Source organism: Hyla sarda, chromosome 12 (assembly GCF_029499605.1).
Source record: "Hyla sarda isolate aHylSar1 chromosome 12, aHylSar1.hap1, whole genome shotgun sequence".
In the NCBI taxonomy this organism is placed as follows: Eukaryota; Metazoa; Chordata; class Amphibia; order Anura; family Hylidae; genus Hyla; species Hyla sarda.
The window spans coordinates 25868889-25895221 of NC_079200.1; the positions used below are offsets into that span (position 1 = coordinate 25868889).

Consider the following 26333-nt stretch of genomic DNA (forward strand, 5'->3'; position numbering starts at 1 on the left):
CTGAATCAGTCGGCACTAGGACCACGCGGACACTGCAGTCTCCAATAGACTGCAATGTGTTTCGCGAGTATTTACGCCTGAAGAATGAGCAACGCCATTCTTCAGGTGGAAATTTTCAAGCGGATTTTCCGTTCACATATTCCGAAGTGTGAATTTGTGATCGGAAACCCATTCACTACACTATACATTTTAGTAAGCAGAATTTCTGCCTGCAATTTCAAAGCAGAATTGCAGGCGGAAATTCCGTAGTGTGAACCTAGCCTTAATCTTCTTCCTCACCATCTGCGGGTGATGTTCCTGCCGCCACGGATGGTGCAGATATAAGTTTAAGGGGGAGATTTACCAAAACCTGTCCAGGGGAAAAGTTACTGAGTTGCCCATAGCAACCAATCAGATCGCTTCTTTCATTTTGCAGAGGCCTTGTTAGAAATGAAAGAAGCAATCGGATTGGTTGCTATGGGCAACTGGGCAACTTTTCCTCTGGACAGATTTTGATAAATCTCCCCGGCCTGCCCTGTACGTAGTCCCCTGGGCCGGGAGCTATACTCACCTAGTCCCACTGCTCCGGCTGTAATTACGCCTCCTTCACATGACTGACAGCCTTGGTCACCGCTCAGCCTCCCCCCACCCCCCCATGATCAGACCCTTTGTTTGGGTTGTTCCCTGGAGTACCCCTTTAATAAAATGTTGGCCTAATATAGCAGCAAATTTCTAAGTTAATAATTTTGTATCGCTTGCGAATTATTGCATTAATAACAAATGGCAGAATTCCGCAGAAAAAAAAAGTTCACCATCCCTGCTTTACGTTATGCTGTGACCTTTAGTTCCATGCCAAAACTGACCTATTTATCTATTACTACCCTATGTATTTTTAGTATGTTTGCAGTATTGCTGCTCTGTAGTAACCGCCCCCACCCCATTACACAAACCCTATAAAGAACATATTAGGGAATTGCACTAGTGAAATGCTAGATATAGCTACATATATATATATATATATATATATATATATATATATATGAATTGTTATGTTGGGGAATTGCTCTACAAGTGTGATAGCGCCTCTGCTGTCTGTCCATGGGCTAATTCAGCGTTTTCCAACCAGGGTGCCTCCAGATGTTGCAAAACTACAACTTTCAGCATGCCCGGGCATGCTGGGAGTTGTAGTTGTGCAACAGCTGGAGGCACCCTGGTTGGGAAACATTGCAGTCCTGTAGTGCTGTAGTCCTGCATGTGCAAGGCAACCAAGCTGATTTAGCAATTTTTGATCAACTGGTATACACACACACACACACACACACATATATATGCCTGTTGATCAAAAATTGCAAATTCAGCTTGTAGTTTTGCAACAGCTGGAGGCCCCCTTGTTGGGAAACACTGTAGTCCTGCATGTGCAAGGCAACTAAGCTGAATTAGCAATATGTGTGTGTGTGTGTGTGTGTATGTGTGTGTGTGTATATATACCTGTTGATCAAAAATTGCAAATTCAGCTTGGTTGCCTTGCACATGCAGGACTACAGCATTACAGGACTGCAATGTTTCCCAACCAGGGTGCCTCCAGCTGTTGCACAACTACAACTCCCAGCATGCCCAGGCATGCTGAAAGTTGTAGTTTTACAACATCTGGAGGCACCCTGGTTGGAAAATGTTGAATTAGCCCATGGACAGACAGCAGAGGTGCTATCACACTTGTAGAGCAATTCTCCAACATGACAGTCCTGTAGTGCTGTAGTCCATGTGCAAGGCAACCAAGCTGAATTTGCAATTTTTGATCAACATATATATAGAGAGAGAGAGAGAGAGAGAGAGAGAGAGAGAGAGAGAGAGAGAGAGAGAGAAACAAAAGAATGCAGCAGCACACTGTGCTCGCAGTGTGCTGCTGCATTCTTTTGTTGCTGTATATCTAGCCTAGTAGCGCGCACCTGCAGACCAGGTCCATATAATAGTTTGGTATCAACTGGCTGACTTATTCTTTGTCTATATATATATATGTTGATCAAAAATTGCAAATATAAAATAAAAAAATTGCAATATATGTTGATCAAAAATTGCAAATATAATGTATATATATATATATATATATATATATATATATATATAAAATGTCATGTTGGGGAATTGCTCTACAAGTGTGGTAGCGCCTCTGCTGTCTGTCCATGGGCTAATTCAACATTTTCCAACCAGGGTACCTCCAGATGTTGCAAAACTACAACTCTCAGCATGCTAGATAGCCTTTGGCTGTCCAGGCATGCTGGGAGTTGTAGTTTTGCAACAGCTGGAGGCACCCTGGTTGAGAAACACTGTAGTCCTGCATGTGCAAGGCAACCAAGCTGAATAAGCAATGTTTGATCAACGTGTGTATATACCAGTTGATCAAAAATTGCTAATTCAGCTTGGTTGCCTTGAACATGCAGGACTACAGTGTTTCCCAACCAGGGTGCCTCCAGCTGTTGCAAAACTACAATTGTCCGGGCATGCTGGGAATTGTAGTTTTGCAACATCGGGAGGCATCCCGGTTAGCCCAGGGACCAGAGTCGTAGCGTGGGGGGTGCAGGGGGGGCGCGTTCCCAGCGTATAAGAAGACTTTTTTACCCCGACTTTTCTTCTGAAAAGTCGGGGGTCGTCTTATACGCCGGGTATTGAGGTCCGGGATAGGAATACTTCTTTTTATGTGCCCGGGCCGGCTCCTGTGTGTGGCTGCAGGCGGGGGCCGGTCAGAGCATATAAAAACTAATACTGTATACTAAAAACCAGGGGGCCTCCAGCTGTTGTGAAACTACAACTCCCAGCATGCCCGGACCGGCAAAGGCTGTCCGGGCATGCTGGGAGTTGTAGTTTCACAACAGCTGGAGGCCCCCTGGTTTTTAGTATACAGTATTAGTTTAGTTTCGGCTCCCGCCTGCAGCCACACACGGGAGCCGGCCCGGGCACATAAAAAGAAGTATTCCTATCCCGGACATCCCTGTGTCCCGAAAAATCTTTTCTGGACATAAGGATGTCCGCCGGTCACTCACCATTCCCCGGCCAGCGCGCGTCCTCCTTCGGTCCTTCGCTTCTCTGCCTCAATGGTTGTACGCACGGGACGTCACTGACGTCCCGTGCGTACAACCATAGAGACGCAGGAGGACCGCGGAATCATCGCAGGAGAACGCGCGCTGGCCGGGGCCTGGTAAGTGACCGTGTCATCTTCTTCAGTGTTCCGGTCACCGCTCCTCCGGTCCCGGCACCTACTGCTATGGTCCATAGGCCATAGCAGTAGATGTGACCCCGGCCCGGAGCGGTGACCCGATCACTGTGGGGGCAGTATACAGACATACAGCCTCCAGCCATACACTGTATATGGCTGGAAGCTGTATGTCTGTGGGGTGAGGGGGAAGCTGCCTTCCATTGTGGGGGAACTGCTGACCTAATGTGTGGGAACTGCCTACAAATGTGGGGGGAGCTGCCTAATATTGTGGGGGGGGGGAGCTGCCTAATATTGTGGGGGGGAGCTGCCTAATATTGTGGGGGAACTGCCTACTATTATGGGGGAAATCCTGACCTAATGTAGGGGAGCTGCCTACTATTGTGGGGGAGCTGCCTATTAATGTGGGGGAGCTGCCTATTAATGTGGGGGAGCTGCCTACTATTGTGGGGGAGCTGCCTACTATTGTGGGGGAGCTGCCTATTAATGTGGGGGAACTGCTACTATTGTGAGGGAGCTGCCTATCAATGTGGGGGAACTGCTACTATTGTGAGGGAGCTGCCTATTAATGTGGGGGAACTGCTACTATTGTGAGGGAGATGCCTATTAATGTGGGGGAGCTGCCTACTATTGTATTTAGATGCATTTTACTTTAATTACATCAGTATTTTCATAACAAACAATACATGTGCTTAGGGGGGTAAGGGTTTCTTTAACTAATCTAGTGGAAGAGACTCGAGTGCTAAAATCCACGGGTTATGGGGCGCAAATTACTTGCCCCGGGTGCTGACAACCCACGCTACACCACTGCCAGGGACAGACAGCAGAGGTGCTATCACATTTGTAGAGCAATTCCCCAACATGACAGTCCTGTAGTCCTGAATGTGCAAGGCAACCAAGCTGAATTTGCAATTTTTGATCAACAGGTATATATATATATATATATATATATATATATATATACAGTGGTCCCTCAAGTTACAATATTAATTGGTTCCAGGATGACCATTGTATGTTGAAACCATTGTATGTTGAGACCAGAACTCTATGGAAACCTGGTAATTGGTTCTGAAGCCACCAAAATGTCATCCAAAAATAGAAAAAAGTGAAAATTAAAGAAAAATAAGTAGATAACTAATACAGATAAAGCAAATCCTTACATATAAAAGTAATAAAGATCTGCTGGGAGCTGTAAATCACTGTCTATGTCAGTGTTTCCCAAGCAGGGAGCCTCCAGCTGTTGCAAAACTACAACTCCCAGCATGCCCGGACAGCCAACGGCTGTCCAGGCATGCTGGGAGTTGTAGTTTTGCAACAGCTGGGTGCACCCTGCTTGGGAAACACTGATCTATGTTGAGGACAGGATCTTCTTCGGGGTCCTGTACAGTATATACAATGTCCTAAAAAAGTAACATGGAGTCGCCCTCACCTGGTGTCCAAAGGAGCAGCTAACCCTGGTACAGGTAAAGTGTACAGAACATGTAATACCTCCCTATAAAACTACAACTTTCAGCATGCCTTTGGCTGTCCGGGCATGCTGGGAGTTGTAGTTTTGCAACAGCTGGAGGCACCCTGGTTGGGAAACACTATATTCCTGTAGTGCTGTACTCCTGCATGTGCAAAGCAACCAAGCTGAATTTGTAATTTTTTTATCCTCATTATATATATATATATCATGTTGGGGAATTGCTCTACAAGTGTGATAGTCCCTCTGCTGTCTGTCCATGGGCTAATTCAACATTTTCCAACCAGGGTGCCTCCAGGATGTTGCAAAACTACAACTCTCAGCATGCCCAGTCAGCCTTTACACACACACAAACACACACACACACACACACACACATACACAAAATGTCATGTTGGGGAATTGCTCTACAAGTGTGATAGCGCCTCTGCTGTCTGTTCATGGGCTAATTCAACATTTTCCAACCAGGGTCCCTCCAGATGTTGCAAAACTACAACTCCCAGAATGCCCAGTCAGCCTTTACACACACACAAACACACACACACACACACACATACACAAAATGTCATGTTGGGGAATTGCTCTACAAGTGTGATAGCACCTCTGCTGTCTGTTCATGGGCTAATTCAACATTTTCCAACCAGGGTGCCTCCAGATGTTGCAAAACTACAACTCCAAGAACACGCACGCACACACACTAGCCCCTCTGCTGTCTGTCCCTGGGCTAATAGCAGGCTGTGCTTTCTTCTTGAGCAGGGACAGCAGCAGTGATTGCACAATGAATTCTGCAAGCAGCCTGTGTGCTGGGGATCCCAAGTGCCACTCCTATGTAGGGCATGTGCAATGGCCCCCGCCTCTCCCCTCCCTGCAGGAAGTCTTGTGTAGGAATGAAGTAGAGCAGATCGACAACTTACTGGAAGTTTTACTGCTAGAAAAACAAGGACGACGAGCGGAGAAAAGTGCCTGGACCTAGGGGAGGCTTTGCCCAGCATGGTGCTGCTTGCAGGGCACTGAGGGATGGACCTGCAGCCATGGATCCTGGGGCTCTGTGCCCTGCTCCTGCAGGGGGGTCTCTGTAGAGAAGGTGAGGCATGGATAGGGTGTCCTGGCACAGGGGCAGCGCTGCAGACTCATGTGTGTCATCTGTAAAGTAGTTGTTTGTGTGTTGTTGTTGTGTTTTTTGCATATGCTGTGATTTGTTTTGTTGTTGTTGTTTATACTATTTAAGAAAACAGCATCTGGGCTGTAAATATTGAGGGTCTGGGGGGGGGGGGGGGGGGGGGGGGTTGTTGTGGGGATCTGAGAAGACAATGTTGCAAATACATAAATGTTTATATTTTGTATTGTAAATATTTAGAACAGTCCCAGAGGGAATTTCTGGTAAGGGAGTAAATACTGTGCTGCAAGGGACAGGTAGTGCAAGGAAGTAGTGCTGTGAAGTTTTTATAGGTACATTTGAAGGAAGTGATTGATGGTACATGTGGTGGCGGGGACAAGGAGGAGGGACTTTAGTCCTTGATATGTTCAGGGTAGGGTTGCCACCTTTCTTGCAAAAACAAATAAAATATATATCTATGTATATATATATACCGGCCATGCTATTTTGCATAATTAATTATATCTGCGTGACATCACAGGAGACACATATGTGGGGAAAATGTCCTATTCTGACCCCTATAACTTTTTTATTTCTCCTTACCCCGATCTGTAGTTTTTAACAGTACCATTATTGTTTTGATGTGATTTTTTGATCGCTTTTTTAAAAATCAAATTCTGAAGTTGCAGTGAGTTACTAACTACAAGTCCCAGCATGCCCTCATATAGCCTGTGGCTCAGCAGCTGCCCCAAACGAAAACTACAACTCCCGGAATGTTGGACTATATAGTAGTATATAGTATAGGTCAGTGTTTCCCAACCAGGGGTGCCTCCAGCTGTTGCAAAACTACAACTCCCAGCATGTTAGACTATATAGTATAGGTTAGTGTTTCCAGTGTTTCCCAACCAGGGGTATCTCCAGCTGTTGCAAAACTTCAACTCCCAGCATGCCCGGACAGCCGTTGGCTCTGGTTGGGAAGCACTGGTATAGTATATCTATAGTAAAATCTATACCACAGCAGTGGGAGATACATTTAAAGGTACCTAAACATATGGGCATAGACTTCCATCATGTCGGTATTTGTCACTTATGGCTACATTTTGTCCCCTGTACAATTTTTTTAAATTTTTTTGTAGAATAGTTCTGCATAGTAAACTTTCCTGTTCCACAAAAAAAATCATAAACGAATGTATACGTTTGTTACCCCCATAGAAGTGCAATAGTGACACATTGAGATATTGAGGTGGTGGTGGGGTGCACAGTGGACCCTCACTATATCCCGATTAGGTATTAATATAGTTTTCTTGTGATTGCTTTGGCACAATAATATGTTGTAGGTTTAATGTACGTTATACCCAGGGCTCAAGTCCTGCAGGAACATGTGGGAAATGAGTTCCTGCACTTTTTTCGCAGCAGGACCACCGTTCCCATAGCTGCCTTGATCTTAGGTAAGTTCCCACACTTTTTTTCCCCAGGACTTGAGCCCTGGTTATTTTTCTGGTCTTCATTGTGTTAGGGTATGTTCACACTACGTAATTCCTGCGACATTCCACGACCAGAATTACGCGCTGTGAGCATAAACATCAGTGTGAATGGGTTTCCGCGAGACCCGTTCACACTGAGCAATTTCAGCGGCGGACAATTCCGCCGACAAAATTATTCCGCACATAGAAAGAACATGTTCATTGTTTGCGCGGAAGTCTGCGAGTACTGCATAGCCGTCAATGGTGATGGCGCTGTGCAGCCCGGTCCTACCGCCAAAGTATTTCGGCGGTGGCCACCAGAATTGAATCTCTGCTCGCAGAATTCTGCGAGTGGAGATTCCGTTCAAAATCTGCAATGTAAACATACCCTTAGGGTCATTATCTGGTGTTTTCTCCTAGTGGGGTATGGGTGGGTTGATTTTAAGTGGGAGGGCGATTGGTGTGTTTGATGATTCGTGTGTTTGATGTTTGTATTTGGATGATATATATGTCTTGGTGTCAGTATTTGTAGGTTTATGATTGATTTAGGCTCTGTAGCTAGTTTTGAAGGTTTAGATTATCAGTAGTGAGTTATGGTGTAGTATAGGTCTATGAGTGTATACATTTAAAGTGTGTATTTTTTTATGGATTTTGCGGTTTTATACGTTTAAAAGGTGTGCGCCAAATGGGTCCTATTTTGGTATATACATTTGTGGTATACATCAGACGTATGAGTGAGGTACAGATGTGGACGTACCCTAACACATGTTTTGGTCTTACAAAGTTTGTTTCAGTAATTTTAGATCTGACTTTTAGTCAGATGTTTCTATGGTTACAAATTATAAGCATTTCATAGGTTTTTAAACTTTTATTGACAACAATATGTAGATTATGCACACAATCAATAGTTACAGTGTTGTCCTTGTTTTTTAATACTATTTCAATTCGCCCTGGCATGTTGGGTATCAGCTCCTGGGCCAAATCCTAAGACAACCCACTCTTACCTAACCCGCTTGAGATTTAGATCTGAGAAGCTTTGGGCGGGGGCCGTAACGTGCCTCTGCCAGGGAGAGCCAGGGCTCCGTACAGGAGATCGCAGGGGGCCCCAACACTCAGTCCCCCTGCGATCCCTACTCCTGCGGATTGGGGACACGTTTTTTTGTATGAGACTTCTCCTTTAATTGGTTCCTGGATCATTGGATGAAGTTGCTCTTGGATGATTCTTAGATACCATTCTTTATCCATGATAGTGTTCGTAGGCAAAATTGTAAGTGTTCCCTGGATGAAGAGCCACCCCACACATGAATAGCCTCATGATTTTTTTCTGTTGGCATGATACAGGACCCATGGAAGCACTCACCTTTTCTTCTCCTCTCAATCATTCCTCCAGATGTCCCAAACATTCTAAAGGGGGCTCCAACTTTACCCCAGTCCTCTGTAGTACAATCCGTGTACTTCCTGCTGAATGTCAGTCTATCCTTGATGGCCTCATTGCTGCTCTTTTTGACACCAGGTCAGCCTCCAAAAGCCTTAGCGGCACTATGCGTGCAGATGCCCTGCTGCAATCCCTGAGTAAGCTCTGCGTTGGTGTCAGACCGATCGCATAGCTGATTCTTTAGGGTACGTTCACACGAGCGGATTTTGCTGCGGATCCGCTGGTGAAGGCCCGCTCTATGCTGTCTTTACATGTGCCTGCTCGTAGCGGCAATACGCCGCTACGAGCAGACACACTGCGATGTGCGAGTCGCAATATACTCGCGCATCGCTGGAGCTCTCTGCCTAGCTCAGAGCAGAGAGAGTGGCCGCGATGTGCGAGTACGCTGCGCACATCGCTGCAGTGTGTCTGCTCGTCGCGGCGTATTGCCGCTACGAGCAGGCACATGTAAAGACAGCATAGAGCGGGCCTTCACCAGTGGATCCGCAGCGTAAAATCCGCTGTAAATCCACGCATGTGAATGTACCCTTAGTGTATGTTCACACTGAGGAATTGGAGAGGAATTTACTTGAGTAATTTGCTTATTCCTCTCCAATTCACTCAGCAGTGAAAAACCCAATAAAGTTTAACTGTATTACCGCCCTCCAGTTCACACTGAGGAATTTCTGCAAGCGGAATTCCGATGCAGACTTCCGTTCCGCATGAACATGTTCTTTCTTCATTCGGAATCCGCGCCTTTGCCCCATTGAAATCATTGAAATTATTTTTTTTCAGCCCGAAGCCGTTTCGCACGGAATTCACACGGAATTTGCTCGGATTGGTTACTATGGGTAACTGGGCAACTTTTCCTCTGGACAGGTTTTGATAAATCTCCCCCAATGACCAGGAAACTCCCCAGATCTCAATCCTATTGAGAACCTGAGGTCAATTCTTAAAAAAAACAGGTGGATGAAAAAAATACCCAGAAATTGCGATAAACTCCAAGAACTGGTTAGATAAGAGTAGGATGTTATCAGTCAGGATTTGGCTCAGAAGCTGATATCCAGCATTTTAGGGCAAATTGCTGAAGTCTTAAAAAGAAAGAATCAATACTGTAAATATTGAGTCTTTTGTGTAAAATGTATCTATTTATCAATAAATGAGAACTTATGAAACGCTTATAGTTGTACTTTAGTAACTATAAAAACATCAAACAATTTTTTTTACTCACTGAAATGCTGCCGTCCTCAACACTGCTACCCTAGGCCCAGGCCCTTGGGTGTCTAATGGCAAAAACATCCCCGGGGGAATTTATAAATCTGGAGTGTTCAATGAGATGAAGGCACAAAGGGGGGAATTTGTCACTTTTTTTTTTACCACACTTTTCTAGCATGCACTTTCGACTGTTCAACATATAATGTATATTGTTGAGCAGTGAATGATGATGAATTTTGCGCTGGTTTTTCGATGTTTTTTTTTTTTTTGGTGTAGTAGGTTTATGCATTGACTACAATTGCACAAAAAATTTGTGATTTTTTATTTTTATTTATTAAGTTGAACAATGTTTAGAAATCCACTACACTCAACTCAACTAAAAAATTATAAGCATGGCAAAACAGTAGCAAAAAAAGCATAAATGCTTAATAAATGTGTCTAAAATCCCACTCACCAGACATCTTATCCCCTATCCTTCGGATAGCAGAGTACCCCTTTAAGACTCACGTGATCAGACAGATTCCTGCTACTTCTGTTTGTGGGACCTCCATTATTGGAGTTCCGGGAATCCGTTTGATCACAAGTGTCTCAGGATGATTCTTAGGCTACCAGATCGCCCGGGGTACTCCGGTGGATAACATTTTTTATTTTTATTTATTTATTTTTTTTAAATCAACTGGTGCCTGAAAGTTAAACAGATTTATAAATTACTTCTATTTAAAAATCTTAATCCTTCCAGTACTTATTAGCTGCTGTATAATACAGAAGTAGTTCATTTCTTTTTGAATTTATTTTCTGTCTCACCACAGTGCTCTCTGCTGTCTGGGAATGCTGGGGGTTCTAGTTTTGCAACAGCTGGAGGCTTGCTGGTTGGGAAACACTGGTATAGTATATGGTGCAACATTCCGGGAGTTGGAGGATTGGTTGGATAAATACCTGCCATTGCATTGCCGGTATTTTTAATATGGCAGGGTGGCCAAAATACCGGATGTGCCGGTAAAATACCGGCCAGGTGGCAACCCTACTTGCTGCCCTAGCCCTGTGCCTTCAACACTAGCCCCTACTCTAACCCACTAGCTCCACCATTGGCTTTAGGGTGGGTCACCTCAAATAATTCCTTCCGGTAGACTCTTACTTCGATTTAATATCAACAGACAGAATACCAGATATATGTGTGCAAGAAGGAGGTGAGAGGTTGGAATCCTGATAATGTATAAAGGAATGTCAAGTGAAGTGTGTCAGATTATCAGTGTACAGTATTGGAATGGCTGTAATGGGGTCTCCAGTCCAGTCCTGACTCGGGCGCCCCCCCCCTCCTTTTCCACTATCACAATCATGCTCGCAAGCTTCCTGTGCACACTAATGCTGAAAGTAAATTGTGGAGGATCCACCTCCACCCCAGCTCAGTTTACAGGCTCTTCTGTGGACATACTTGCCAGAAGTGAACACATGTCAGGCTCTCCCTGCTGCATGCACATACGTTACCCTGTATTCATGAGGCTCCAGCTTACTACTCCAGTCTGTAAAGAGTTAATGATTGTATATGACTTAGTCTAAATCTGCCCACACACCCACAATAGGCTTCTCGGTTGACTTCAATGTTTACTGGCTTAAAGGGGTACTCCGGTGGAAAACTATAAATTTTTTTATTTTTATGTTTTTAGGGTACATTCACATGGGTGGGTGGTTACAGTGAGTTTCCCGCTCTGAGTTTGAGCGGAACATTTACCGCAGCTTAAACCTGAAGCAGGAAACTCACTGTAAACCTGCCCGTGTGAATGTACCCTTTTTTTTTTTTAACTGGTGCCAGAAAGGCTGTCCGGGCATGCTGGGAGTTTTACCTGAAGGACATCTGAAGGACCACAGTTTGGACACCACTGCCATAGACATTCTGTACTTAAAGGGGTTATCCACCATAAGGTGATTTTGTACGTACCTGGCAGACAGTAATGGACATGCTTAGGAAGGATCTGCGCTTGTCTTGGGGTTAAATGGCTATGTTGTGAGATTACCATAACACTGTGGCTATTTTTATGTGAACTGGGTATTTCGTGTTGGAGTTTCCTTCTTTAACTACGAGTCCCATGATTACTTCTTTGGAAGTGTGAGGTCACTTTTCTCTCTCCCACACATCAGTCACCCAACCCATTGAAACACAAATGAGCTGCATACCATGTAAAAGACCAGTGTTTTCTAACCAGGGTGCCTCCATCTGTTGCAAAAATACAATTAGTTGCAGAATGATCTCCCACCCAGCGATCGTTTCACCCATTGAAGCAGGACAGGCTCCCTGACATCAACTGACTAGTGATGTAATGTCTTGGGCCCCACTGCAACCAAGGAAAACTTGAGACAACACTTATTTTGTATGTTGTTAAAAATAAACTGTCACGATGCCGGCTGGCAGGTAGTGGACCCTCTGTGCCAGAGAGGGATTGGCGTGGACCGTGCTAGTGGACCGGTTCTAAGCCACTACTGGTTTTCACCAGAGCCCGCCGCAAAGCGGGATGGTCTTGCTGCGGCGGTAGTCACCAGGTCGTATCCACTAGCAACGGCTCACCTCTCTGGCTGCTGAAGATAGGCGCGGTACAAGGGAGTAGGCAGAAGCAAGGTCGGACGTAGCAGAAGGTCGGGGCAGGCAGCAAGGATCGTAGTCAGGGGCAACGGCAGAAGGTCTGGAAACACAGGCAAGGAACACACAAGGAACGCTTTCACTGGCACTAAGGCAACAAGATCCGGCAAGGGAGTGCAAGGGAAGTGAGGTAATATAGGGAAGTGCACAGGTGAAAACCCTAATTGGAACCACTGCGCCAATCAGCGGCGCAGTGGCCCTTTAAATCGCAGAGACCCGGCGCGCGCGCGCCCTAGGGAGCGGGGCCGCGCGCGCCGGGACAGAACAGACGGGGAGCGAGTCAGGTAGGGGAGCCGGGGTGCGCATCGCGAGCGGGCGCTACCCGCATCGCGAATCGCATCCCGGCTGGCAGCGGGATCGCAGCGCCCCGGGTCAGAGGACGTGACCGGAGCGCTGCAGCGGAGGGAGTGAAGCGAGCGCTCCGGGGAGGAGCGGGGACCCGGAGCGCTCGGCGTAACAGTACCCCCCCCCTTGGGTCTCCCCCTCTTCTTGGAGCCTGAGAACCTGAGGAGCAGACTTTTGTCAAGGATGTTGTCCTCAGGTTCCCAGGATCTCTCTTCAGGACCACAACCCTCCCAGTCTACTAAAAAAAATTTTTTCCCTCTGACCTTTTTGGCAGCCAAAATTTCCTTGACCGAGAAGACGTCCGAGGAGCCGGAAACAGGAGTGGGAGGAACAGATTTGGGAGAAAAACGGTTGAGGATGAGTGGTTTGAGAAGAGAGACGTGAAAGGCATTAGGGATACGAAGAGAAGGAGGAAGAAGAAGTTTATAAGAGACAGGATTAATTTGACACAAAATTTTGAAAGGACCAAGATAGCGTGGTCCCAACTTGTAGCTAGGGACACGGAAGCGGACATATTTAGCGGAGAGCCATACCTTGTCTCCAGGGGAAAAAACGGGGGGAGCTCTTCTTTTCTTATCCGCGAACCTCTTCATGCGTGAAGAAGCCTGTAAGAGAGAATTTTGGGTCTCTCTCCATATAATGGAAAGGTCACGAGAAATTTCATCCACAGCGGGCAGACCAGAGGGCAAGGGGGTAGGGAGGGGGGGAAGAGGGTGACGGCCGTACACCACGAAAAATGGGGATTTGGAGGAAGATTCAGAGACCCTGAAGTTATACGAGAATTCGGCCCATGGAAGGAGATCTGCCCAGTCATCCTGGCGGGAGGAAACAAAATGTCGCAAATAATCACCCAGGATCTGGTTAATTCTTTCTACTTGTCCATTGGACTGGGGATGATATGAAGAGGAAAAATTTAATTTAATCTTGAGTTGTTTACAGAGAGCCCTCCAGAATTTAGACACGAATTGGACCCCTCTATCCGAGACAATCTGCGTAGGCAACCCGTGAAGACGAAAAATGTGTACAAAAAATTGTTTAGCCAACTGAGGCGCAGAAGGAAGACCAGGAAGAGGGATGAAATGTGCCATTTTGGAGAATCGATCAACGACCACCCAAATAACGGTGTTGCCACGGGAAGGGGGTAAATCAGTAATAAAATCCATACCAATCAGAGACCAAGGCTGTTCGGGGACAGGCAGAGGATGAAGAAAACCAGCGGGCTTCTGGCGAGGAGTCTTATCCCGGGCACAGATAGTGCAGGCTCGCACAAAGTCCCCAACATCCGTCTCCAGAGTCGGCCACCAATAGAAGCGGGAGATGAGTTGCACAGATTTCTTGATGCCCGCATGACCTGCGAGATGGGAGGAGTGACCCCATTTGAGGATTCCGAGGCGTTGGCGTGGAGAAACAAAGGTCTTTCCTGGAGGAGTCTGCCTGATGGAGGCAGGAGAAGTGGAGATCAGGCAGTCAGGTGGAATGATGTGTTGCGGAGGGAGATCAACTTCTGAGGCATCCGAGGAACGAGAGAGAGCATCGGCCCTAATGTTCTTATCGGCAGGACGAAAGTGAATCTCAAAATTAAATCGGGCAAAGAACAGAGACCACCGGGCCTGGCGAGGATTCAGCCGTTGGGCAGACTGGAGGTAGGAGAGGTTCTTGTGGTCGGTGTAGATAATAACAGGAAATCTTGATCCCTCCAGCAGATGCCTCCATTCCTCAAGTGCTAATTTAATGGCTAGAAGCTCTCGATCCCCGATGGAGTAGTTCCTCTCCGCTGGAGAGAAGGTCCTAGAGAAAAAACCACAAGTGACAGCATGCCCGGAAGAATTTTTTTGTAGAAGAACAGCTCCAGCTCCCACTGAGGAGGCATCAACCTCCAATAGGAAGGGTTTGGAAGGGTCAGGTCTGGAGAGCACGGGAGCCGAAGAAAAGGCAGACTTGAGTCGTTTAAAGGAGTCTTCTGCTTGAGGAGGCCAGGACTTGGGATCAGCATTTTTTTTGGTTAAAGCCACGATAGGAGCCACAATGGTAGAAAAATGTGGAATAAATTGCCTGTAATAATTGGCGAACCCCAAAAAGCGTTGGATAGCACGGAGTCCGGAGGGGCGTGGCCAATCTAAGACGGCAGAGAGTTTGTCTGGATCCATCTGTAGTCCCTGGCCAGAGACCAAATATCCTAGAAAAGGAAGAGATTGGCATTCAAACAGACATTTCTCAATTTTGGCATAGAGTTGGTTGTCACGAAGTCTCTGAAGAACCATACGGACATGCTGGCGGTGTTCTTCTAGATTGGCAGAAAAAATTAGGATATCGTCCAGATATACAACAACACAGGAGTATAACAGATCACGAAAAATTTCATTGACAAAGTCTTGGAAGACGGCAGGGGCATTGCACAGTCCAAAGGGCATGACCAGATACTCAAAGTGTCCATCTCTGGTGTTAAATGCCGTTTTCCACTCGTCCCCCTCTCTGATGCGGATGAGGTTATAGGCGCCTCTTAAGTCCAATTTAGTGAAGATGTGGGCACCTTGGAGGCGATCAAAGAGTTCAGAGATGAGGGGTAAGGGGTAGCGGTTCTTAACCGTGATTTTATTAAGACCGCGGTAGTCAATGCAAGGACGTAGGGAGCCATCTTTTTTGGACACAAAGAAAAATCCGGCTCCGGCAGGAGAGGAGGATTTACGGATAAAGCCCTTTTTTAGATTCTCCTGGACGTATTCGGACATGGCAAGAGTCTCTGGGGCAGAGAGAGGATAAATTCTGCCCCGGGGTGGAGTAGTACCCGGGAGGAGGTCGATAGGGCAATCATAAGGCCTGTGAGGAGGTAGAGTCTCAGCTTGTTTTTTGCAGAAAACATCCGCGAAGTCCATATAGGCCTTAGGGAGACCGGTTACTGGAGGAACCACAGAGTTACGGCAAGGGTTACTGGGAACCGGTTTTAGACAGTTCTTGGAACAAGAGGACCCCCAACTCTTGATCTCCCCAGTGGACCAATCCAGGGTTGGGGAATGAAGTTGAAGCCAGGGAAGTCCAAGGAGAATCTCCGAGGTGCAATTGGGGAGGACCAAAAGTTCAATCCTCTCATGATGAGATCCGATGCTCATAAGAAGGGGCTCCGTGCGGAAACGTATGGTACAGTCCAATCTTTCATTATTTACACAATTGATGTAGAGGGGTCTGGCGAGACTGGTCACCGGGATGTTGAACCTGTTGACGAGAGAGGCCAAAATAAAATTTCCTGCAGATCCAGAGTCCAAGAAGGCCACTGTAGAGAAGGAGAAGGCAGAGGCAGACATCCGCACAGGCACAGTAAGACGTGGAGAAGCAGAGTAGACATCAAGGACTGTCTCACCTTTGTGCGGAGTCAGCGTACGTCTTTCCAGGCGGGGAGGACGGATAGGACAATCCCTCAGGAAGTGTTCGGTACTAGCACAGTACAGGCAGAGGTTCTCCATACGGCGTCGTGTCCTCTCTTGAGGTGTCAGGCGAGACCGGTCGACCTGCATAGCCTCCACGGCGGGAGGCACAGGAACAGATTGCAGGGGACCAGAGGAGAGAGGAGCCGAGGAGACGAAACGCCTCGTGCGAACAGAGTCCATATCTTGGCGGAGTTCCTGACGCCTTTCAGAAAAACGCATGTCAATGCGAGTGGCTAGGTGAATAAGTTCATGTAGATTAGCAGGAATTTCTCGTGCGGCCAGAACATCTTTAATGTTGCTGGATAGGCCTTTTTTGAAGGTCGCGCAGAGGGCCTCATTATTCCAGGACAATTCTGAAGCAAGTGTACGGAATTGTACGGCATACTCGCCAACGGAAGAATTACCCTGGACCAGGTTCAACAGGGCAGTCTCAGCAGAAGAGGCTCGGGCAGGTTCCTCAAAGACACTTCGGATTTCCGAGAAGAAGGAGTGTACAGAGGCAGTGACGGGGTCATTGCGGTCCCAGAGCGGTGTGGCCCATGACAGGGCTTTTCCGGACAGAAGACTGACTACGAAAGCCACCTTAGACCTTTCAGTGGGAAACAGGTCCGACATCATCTCCAGATGCAGGGAACATTGGGAAAGAAAGCCACGGCAAAACTTAGAGTCCCCATCAAATTTATCCGGCAAGGATAAGCGTATCCCAGGAGCGGCCACTCGCTGCGGAGGAGGTGCAGGAGCTGGCGGAGGAGATGACTGCTGAAGCTGTGGTAGCAACTGTTGTAGCATAACGGTCAGTTGAGACAGCTGTTGGCCTTGTTGCGCTATCTGTTGTGACTGCTGGGCGACCACCGTGGTGAGGTCAGCGACAACTGGCAGAGGAACTTCAGCGGGATCCATGGCCGGATCTACTGTCACGATGCCGGCTGGCAGGTAGTGGACCCTCTGTGCCAGAGAGGGATTGGCGTGGACCGTGCTAGTGGACCGGTTCTAAGCCACTACTGGTTTTCACCAGAGCCCGCCGCAAAGCGGGATGGTCTTGCTGCGGCGGTAGTGACCAGGTCGTATCCACTAGCAACGGCTCACCTCTCTGGCTGCTGAAGATAGGCGCGGTACAAGGGAGTAGGCAGAAGCAAGGTCGGACGTAGCAGAAGGTCGGGGCAGGCAGCAAGGATCGTAGTCAGGGGCAACGGCAGAAGGTCTGGAAACACAGGCAAGGAACACACAAGGAACGCTTTCACTGGCACTAAGGCAACAAGATCCGGCAAGGGAGTGCAAGGGAAGTGAGGTAATATAGGGAAGTGCACAGGTGAAAACCCTAATTGGAACCACTGCGCCAATCAGCGGCGCAGTGGCCCTTTAAATCGCAGAGACCCGGCGCGCGCGCGCCCTAGGGAGCGGGGCCGCGCGCGCCGGGACAGAACAGACGGGGAGCGAGTCAGGTAGGGGAGCCGGGGTGCGCATCGCGAGCGGGCGCTACCCGCATCGCGAATCGCATCCCGGCTGGCAGCGGGATCGCAGCGCCCCGGGTCAGAGGACGTGACCGGAGCGCTGCAGCGGAGGGAGTGAAGCGAGCGCTCCGGGGAGGAGCGGGGACCCGGAGCGCTCGGCGTAACATAAACGTTGGGGCAAAGATCACAGAACAATTGCGAGACCACCGTCACACACAGGTACAGACACTATATTATGAACTACACTAACTTTACAGCCCCTGTAGGATAGTCAAATAAAAAAATCCCGGAATCCCTGAAATACCCGCCCCTCACATATAATGCTCCCCTCACATATAATGCCCCCATCATGTGCCCCTCACATATAATGCCCTCATCATACGCCCCTCACATATAATGCCCCCCATCATACACTCCTCACATATAATGCCCCCATCATGTGCCCCTCATTATCCACCAGCAACAGCCCCCACCAGCAGTAGCACCCCCATCATCCACCAGCAACCCCCCTCCCCATTCCCCCTACCACCTGTGGTAATAGCATGAGCTGACGGATGATGGGGGGTGCTACTTCTGGGGGGGGGGGGGGAGCATTAGGTAGGCAGCAATTTCCCCACATTGGGAAGGTGGCGGTTTCCCCACATTAGGAAGGTAGCAGTTTCCCCACATTAGGAAGGTAGCAGTTTTCCCACATTAGGAAGGTAGCAGTTTCCCCACATTAGGAAGGTAGCAGTTTCCCCACATTAGGAAGGTAGCATGTTCCCCACATTAGGAAGGTAACATGTTCCCCACATTAGGTAGCATTGTGTTCTCCCTCCGACACACACACACACACACACACAGACAGACACACACACATGCACATACACATAGCCACACACAGACAGACACAAAAACCGGCACATACAGACACACACATGCACACACATATAGACACACTTACCTGTCTTGCCCTGCGCTTCTCCTCTCCGGGGGCGGCCTGACGAGTGACATCACTGATGTCCTCCTGCGCGGGTCTGCGGAGGGACGTCACATGCACGACGTCCCTCCTCAGGCCAGCCGGCCAACCGGATATGGGGGGGAGGAGGGCAGGGTAAGTGAAAGTAATGCTCTCTATTGGACTGGGCGGGGGTGAAGTCTTCCAGCATTTAGCGTTGCTTGCCCGAAGCAAAGCTAAATGCCTGAAGAAGTCACCTGCCTGGCGCCCAGAACTGCATGTCCCGGGCGTCGGGCGATACAAATTACAGATCCCTTGTACGGGACGCAAAGTTTCTTTCCGCGGGCCGGGAGTTTAAGACCCCTGCTTTAATGTATAGTGAGGATAGAGCAGAGGACCTGTGAGAGGTTGTCTCAAGGACCTGTAAGTCTGTCACATGTTATGTTATGCAGTCACATGATTTGTTGTCACATGTTCTCCCAGAGAGCACCAGCTTAACCTATGACCCGCAGCTTGACCAATGGGCCTTAGTCCAGCCCCCCCCCCCCCCTATATAAAGGGGTGGCCATTACAATTTTCTCTTTAATACCTGCTACTGAGCACAGCAAACACCAGAGATCTCAGTGCTAGTGATCAGCATCTGTAAGACCACAAAGCTACAGTCATTCCAGTATGTCTAAAGTGTCTGCTGTCACTACAAGTAGTCAAGTCTTGCATATAGTCAATCCTAAAGATAATTGTCTCAAGTCTATTACCAGTATAATTGGTCCCAGCAAACTGCGAGGTCCTTCTGAGTTCCTGGCCACCTCTCTGGAAATCTGGCGTAGCTGTGAAGATAATACCATCTGTCTTAAACTCAGTGAAGCCTCCGTTAAACCATAGCTGGTTGTGGACTCTCCTTTCCTTAACTAGTTATTGGAATAGCAGAGATACCGCTCGTGTGATTCCGGTACCAAAAACCACTCTGGTGTCAAGAACACTAGGGGTTAACAACATCTTGCCCCCGGGGTTAATACCATCTGATCCCACCACCTACACTGCTACACCCGTGGTCCCGCCATTCATCGGTGGTCCACCACAACCCCTTTAATAAAGTTGTTGACAACCTCAGAACCCACAAGAAGAATGTAAAGGGGACAGCCTCATATATTAGTTGGATATACCATAAATACCCAATCAATGGGTCACAACTACTAAAATCCTAAGATCCCATGTCCACTCTTTTTGGTGGAGAGTTGGACTACCCTACGGTAAAGGATTCCATACACTTAAAGGAATACTCCACTGGTCAGCGTTTGGAAGTAAATGTTCCGAACGCTGTTTTCGCACTGTGTGATTCCAGCCTAACGGTACGTTCACACGTGCGGATTTACAGCGTATTTTACGCTGCAGATCCGCCGCTGAAGGACCTGTGTATGGTGCCCTTAAATGTGCCTGCTTGGAGCGGCAATACGCCGCTCCGAGCAGACACACTGCTATGTGCGAGTCGCCACGCATGCGCGGTGTACTCGCACACATCACTAGGCCGAGAGCTGCCTCGATGTGTGAGTATACCGCGCATGCGCACGACTTGCACATCGCAGTGTGTCTGCTCTTATCGGCATATTGCCACTTCGAGCAGGCACATATAAAGGCACCATATAGGAGGTCCTTCAGCGACGGAGCTGCAGCAAAATCCGCTGCGAAAATCCGCACGTCTGAACGTACCCTTAGGGTATATTTAGATGGTTTGGTCATATCTCTGCCCTTACTAATGGAAAATTGTGTTAAATGCTGCAATTTTGTGATGATTTTTTTTAGAAAAATTACATTCATTTTCTATGGGAATTCTAAATGTTGCAGACGGGCGAACTCTGTTGTGTTCACAAGTCCTTTGGAGAGCGAATAGAGCGGTGGCCGAGTAAGTGCGTTCACACAGGGGACAGGGGTCTTGTGGTAGTCGCAGCGATATGCCGCAACTAGTGTTGAGCGCAAATTTTTTACCGCAAATATCGGCATTTCGTGATTTCGTGAATATTTACAATATAGCGCTATATATTCGTAATGACGAATATTCCTTTTTGGTTTTTTTTCTTCTTCACAGTACACATCGCAACAATGATGTGTACTGTGTAAAAAATAAAAAAAAAGTGATCATCCCTCCCTGCTTCCAGTTTGTGGTCCAAAGAAGTAGGGATCAACCGATTATCGGTATGGCGGATATTATCGGCCGATAATCACGATTTTGGGCATTATCGGTATCGGCAATTACCTTGCCGATAAGCCGATAATGCCCCGCCCCTCGCACCGCGAACGCCCCAGACTGGCCGCACCGCGAGCGCCCCCCCGACCCACCGCACCGCGTCGCACCCCCCACCGTGTCGCACCCCCCCCACCGTAGTGCTGGGCGGTATACCGGTATGAACCGGATACCGTTTTTTTTCTCCCACGGTATGGATTTTTGCCCATACCGCTGTACCGGTCGGGCCCCTCCCCCACCCTCCGAGTCAATAAAAAAAAATTAAACTTACCCGTAATGGGGGTGGTCCCGGCCATCCATCCTTCCTGTAGTCTCTGGCGGCATTCCGGGTGGAGGGTGAACCGGTCCGGGCTGTCCTTCTTCTCCGGGGGTGCTCTTCTCCACTCCGGGCAGGCTCCGACCTAGTAACGCAGCATAGACGCCGCTGTGCAGTGACGCCCGTGCGCAGCGACGCACCTGACGTCACGGCGTAGCGGCGTCTATGCTGCGTTACTAGGCCGGAGCCTGCCCGGAGTGGAGAAGAGGACCCCCGGAGAAGAAGGACAGCCCGGACCGGTTCACCCTCCACCCGGAATGCCGCCGGACACTACAGGAAGGATGGATGGCCCGGACCACCCTGACAGGCAGGGGGAGAGAAGCGGGTGGTGGCGGCGGCGGCGGCGGCCTATGGAACCGCAAAAGCCACTGCAGTGCATTGATTTAAAGCGCCCGCTTTAAATCAATGATCTGCAGCGGTGTCGCGGGGGGATAAATAGCCGATAACTTATACCGGAATATCGGTATAAGTTATTGGCCCTAACCTCCACTAATTATCGGTATCGGCCCTAAAAAAACGATATCGGTCGATCCCTACAAAGAAGGCTCCAATATTATTTACTAGTAAGTCGGTGTGGAGCGCGAATATTTCGTATATGCAAATATACGCGAATATCGGCACTTCCAGAGGACACTGATCCCTTCTTTTAGCTTTAGATAGGGTGGGTTAGTTTAGCAGGTAGGTTCTAGTGTAGGGTATAGTGTTGGATAGTTTAAAGATATAATTGCGCATGCGCACTATACGAATTTCATTACGATTTTCACATGGGAAAAAAAGCGAACGAACATAGCGAATATCGCGAACGTAGGACGAATATTCGTCCATATATTTGCCAAATATTGCGAATTTGAATATGGCCCTTGCCGCTTATCACTATCCCCAACATGATCACTATGTCTGAATATACTTCAGGGTCATCCTATGTGCTGGAAGTAGTCTGCTTGATATACAACTATAAAATGTAAATGTCATAGACCAGTGTTTCCCAACCAGGGAGTCTCCAGCTGTTTCAAAACTACAACTCCCAGCATGCCCGGACAGCCGTTGGCTGTCCAGGCATGCTGGGAGTTGCAGTTTTGCAACAGCTGGAGGGACTCTGGTTGGAAAATGCTGTCATTATCCCTGCAGCAGCTGCTGCTGTCTACATTGTCTGTGACTAAGATATCAGATGCTGTTGAGATACTGTATGCATGTGTTGCAATGCATCTGATGACGACCCTATCTGAAGTATAAATGAAATTCATGCCAGTCACCACAGTTTCCCCCCGTATTCAAATGAGCCTCCCAACATTATTAGGACTATGAAACTATCATTAAAACTACTTTTTGCTCTTGCTCTCCTTATGGTAAATAAAAAATCTTTCTACTTCATGTACTTTGTTTAAAAAAAATAAAATAAAAATGAAGTTTTCTATGTTTTATTTGTCTTTAAAAAAAGCTGCCACTAGGTGTCTCCCTACTTGTCCAGAGCACATTTCTCCACCCATCTCTTGCACAGACTTTGGACTCCTGGTGGCATGGCAGAAGTCCAACCTCAGGGGGGGAGGGGGGGTGCAGCCTTAGCCAATCATAGCTCATCTCACACTGAACTGCTCTGAGCTGTGTGTAGCAAAGTGGGGGAGGAAGTTCTCTCCTGTATGGCTTCAGATGATGTCACACCTGCTGGGGAACGCCCCTTCCCGGTCTGTGAATCTGACTGAGACTGAGCAGAAAATACAGAGCAATATCAAGGTAGAAAACTAAAAAATAATAAAAATAAAGGCAGGGGGTGGTTTATCATGAGTGGGACAGTGAACTGGGAGGATTATAAATTTAACAGGATCATGACAGGTACTCTTTAAAGGGGTTCTCCCCTACTCATATGCCATCGCTTTATGAGTAGGGGAGAACATATGCCATCGCTTTATGAGTAGGGGAGAACATATGCCATCGCTTTATGAGTAGGGGAGAACATATGCCATCGCTTTATGAGTAGGGGAGAACATATGCCATCGCTTTATGAGTAGGGGTGAAGGTTTGACCTCTAGGACCCCGCTGATCTTAAGGAAAAAGGTATTGCATAGGTGATTCAGCACTATGGCCCATTTTCTGTTTTTCACTGTATTTACTTGAATGGGGCTGCGCTGCAATTTCTATGGGCCAACTCAATCATCATAGTTATGGTATCAGAACTGGTCCGTAATCATAACTATGGGGGGTTCAGCGGTATAATTGGGCTTGGATCCAGGAGCCTTAGGGGGAAATTTGAAATCTGCAGCATAAAATCTGCAGCTTCAAATCCTGTGGGTCAAATAGGTGCAGGATACTGTACGTGTGAATAGACCCTTAGGAGGCACCAAGTAGACACCACTACTGTAAATGGAACATGGTAGACAGGACGCTGATTACAGATTTATTGGGGCCCAGTAGCCATACAGTATGTTACTCCTCTGACTGCAGTCTATTCATCCTCAGGATCATATGGGTCCAAGAAGTCATACCCTAGTGATATAACATATTTGTCAGTCACACACAACCCATTACATGTGGAGATGTGCGGCAGAGAAACTATGGTTTTTTTTGTCTGTCAAAAAGAAGCCATCAACTGACTTATGAACGTTTGCCTGTTCTTTGGCTAATCATTGGTTTATCACAAAGGGCGATGTTGGCCAATAAATGCCCCATGTAATAGGGCCCAAAGAATGACAATCATAGTGTCCCTGGTGTTGTTTTTAAAGGGGTACTTTGTCCAGAGACATAGGGGATAAGATGTCTGATCACAGGGGTCCCACCGCTGGGACCCCCACGATTTCTGTCCAGCACCCGTGCGGCCGGAGAGGTTACGTCACGCCACGCCCCCTCCATTCATGTCTATGGGAGGGGGCGTCCCGTTTCCAGCCGCGGAAACACATACTATTTAGAATTCCGGGTTCAGCACCGGTAATGCACAGAGATCGTGGGGGGTCCCAGCGGCGGGACACCCGCGATCAGACATCCTATGCCCTATCCTTTGGATAGGGGATAAGAGGTCTCTGGGGGGAGTACCCCTTTAATGCTCCCATAACAATGGCAGGCACAGTGGCCAGCACCAGCCAGGATGTCCTTAGTGACAATCCACCTTTCTCCAAGTCAACCAAGGTATCCTCAGGTCAGATAGTCACAGAAGACTTACCTGCCCTGCTGCCTTCTACTGGGAAAAGAACGATCCAGTCTGGATATACCCTAAAGGTAATTGCACAAGGGCTGGATCTCGAATTGCTTAGACGTCTTCCCATGCGAAATCATTGTAATTCTATGGATTTACAGCAATGTCATGCTTGCTACAGATTAGATAAAGCCAGTATTTTGTTGTCTTCAGTGACATACGGATTATACAAATTGATTTGTGCCATGAGTCAAAGTTAAAGAAATCCAGAAAAACTGCTTTAGGCTGGGAATCTTTCTAGATCAGTTTTTTTTTTTACGATAGACTCCATACCCCTCCCCTCCACCACCAAGAGTTCATCTATGACATTTTTTACAGTGTACTTCTTTGGATGATTATACTCTGTGGGTGCTGTCACACGTTGTAGTATTTTGGTAAAAGCATCTATGCAGGACATAAACTTAGGCTGAGTTCACCCTCTCCAATAGACATGAATGGATGGGGCATGGCATGACATCACAACCACAGCCGCCCGAACCCAGCGTTCTGAACATAATGTTCAGAATGCCGGCTAACTGCATGGAGGTAATGGGGGGGGTCCCAGCGGCCAGACCCTCACGATCAGACATCTTATCCCCTATCCTTTGGATAGGGGATAAAACATCTAGGAACGGAGTACCCCTTTAATGGAATTCTGCTGCTCAGTGCACACTAGGGAAGTTTTGTAGCAGAACTTCTGAAGTGGATATGGATTCCGCCAAAAAAAGAAGGTTCATTCTTTCAAACCTATTACTGAATAGAACTTTGCATATTTTTCTGGTTTGGACTCCCTCCTGGTTTTGGCAAGAAAATACTGACCAAAATATTACATGTGAACCCATCTTTTTGTTGGTGCTTTTTGAAACAGCCATACTCCTGACCAGGATCTCGAGATCCCATCCCATTTTGATCCCATACAGAAAGAAATAGATGGCACTTCGCAGAGTGGATACGGTAAGGATTTTATTCACTAACGTGAGACAGGACAGTGACAACGATACAAGGGGAGGGAGCAGACAGGTTGGAACAACGTCCGTTTCGCAGCTACCTGCTGCTTCTACTGGTATTGAGCACCGCTATCAGTGGACTTTGCCGAAGTCACACACCTGCACCTCCTTAGGATTCACATACCCCGTATTGGAGTCAGTAGTGCCGACCCCCACTTTTTCTTTTGTCTTTGTTCCCATCCCATTTTGCAAAGTGCTTTATCACCACCTTGTTTTCTATCCCATGGAGACCACATACCTGGTTCTATCACCCAATAAAATAGGGAAAAAACAAACCACAGGGGTGGAGGCTCGTGACGTCACAGCCGTGCCCACTCAATGTAAGTCTATGGGTCCCAAAGACTTGCATTGAAGGGGCATGGCCATGACGTCATGAGCAGGGTGCATCAGTGACGTCACGAACCTCTGGCGCTGCACCCGACGCGCTAAACGAATGCCGGTTGCAGCAGGGAGATTGCGAGGGTCCCCAACGGCGGGGCCCCCGCGATTATTCATCTTATCCCCTATCCTTTGGATAGGGGATAAGATGTCTAGGGGCGGAGTACCCCTTTAAGGAAAAAAAAATACAAGTATGTAGCATCTTCACCCTCCTGGAAACGTAATGTTTTGTGAGTCTTCTACATGCTTTCCAAGAAACACTGGAGCACCAGAAACTTCCGCCTATGGCCAATGTAAACTTCTGCTGCTCTGCAAATTCCTTCATGTTTTCCCATAAAATGAATCATTTAGGGAGTAAACTAGAAAGGTAAAGGCACAAATAATTATGTGTTTGACATTCAGATGGAATATATTGATGAAGTATCCAAGAAGTTTAGGCACATATAAGCCTCCATATCTCAGGTTGTGAATGGGTGGCCAATAACTGCTTCAGGCAAGATTGTGTGGTCTTTGCCCCCTTGTGTGAAGGGGTTTTGGTCATATGTGGCTTATGCTCATGGGCTTTACCCTGATGATTGCTGCTTCTGTGATGAAAAATAGAAA

At 47.6% G+C, this 26333-nt stretch overlaps 1 protein-coding gene across 1 annotated transcript in view; it reads left to right on the top strand.

The window, feature by feature from the left end:
• Positions 1-5477: 5477 nt before the first annotated feature.
• Positions 5478-26333, top strand: part of ERBB2 (erb-b2 receptor tyrosine kinase 2) — a 117447-nt gene continuing 96591 nt past the window's right edge. The window contains exon 1 of the mRNA XM_056547799.1: positions 5478-5736. Within this exon, the coding sequence (XP_056403774.1) occupies positions 5670-5736 (67 nt within the window). The 5' untranslated portion in view covers positions 5478-5669. The remainder of the gene's footprint in view (positions 5737-26333) is intronic.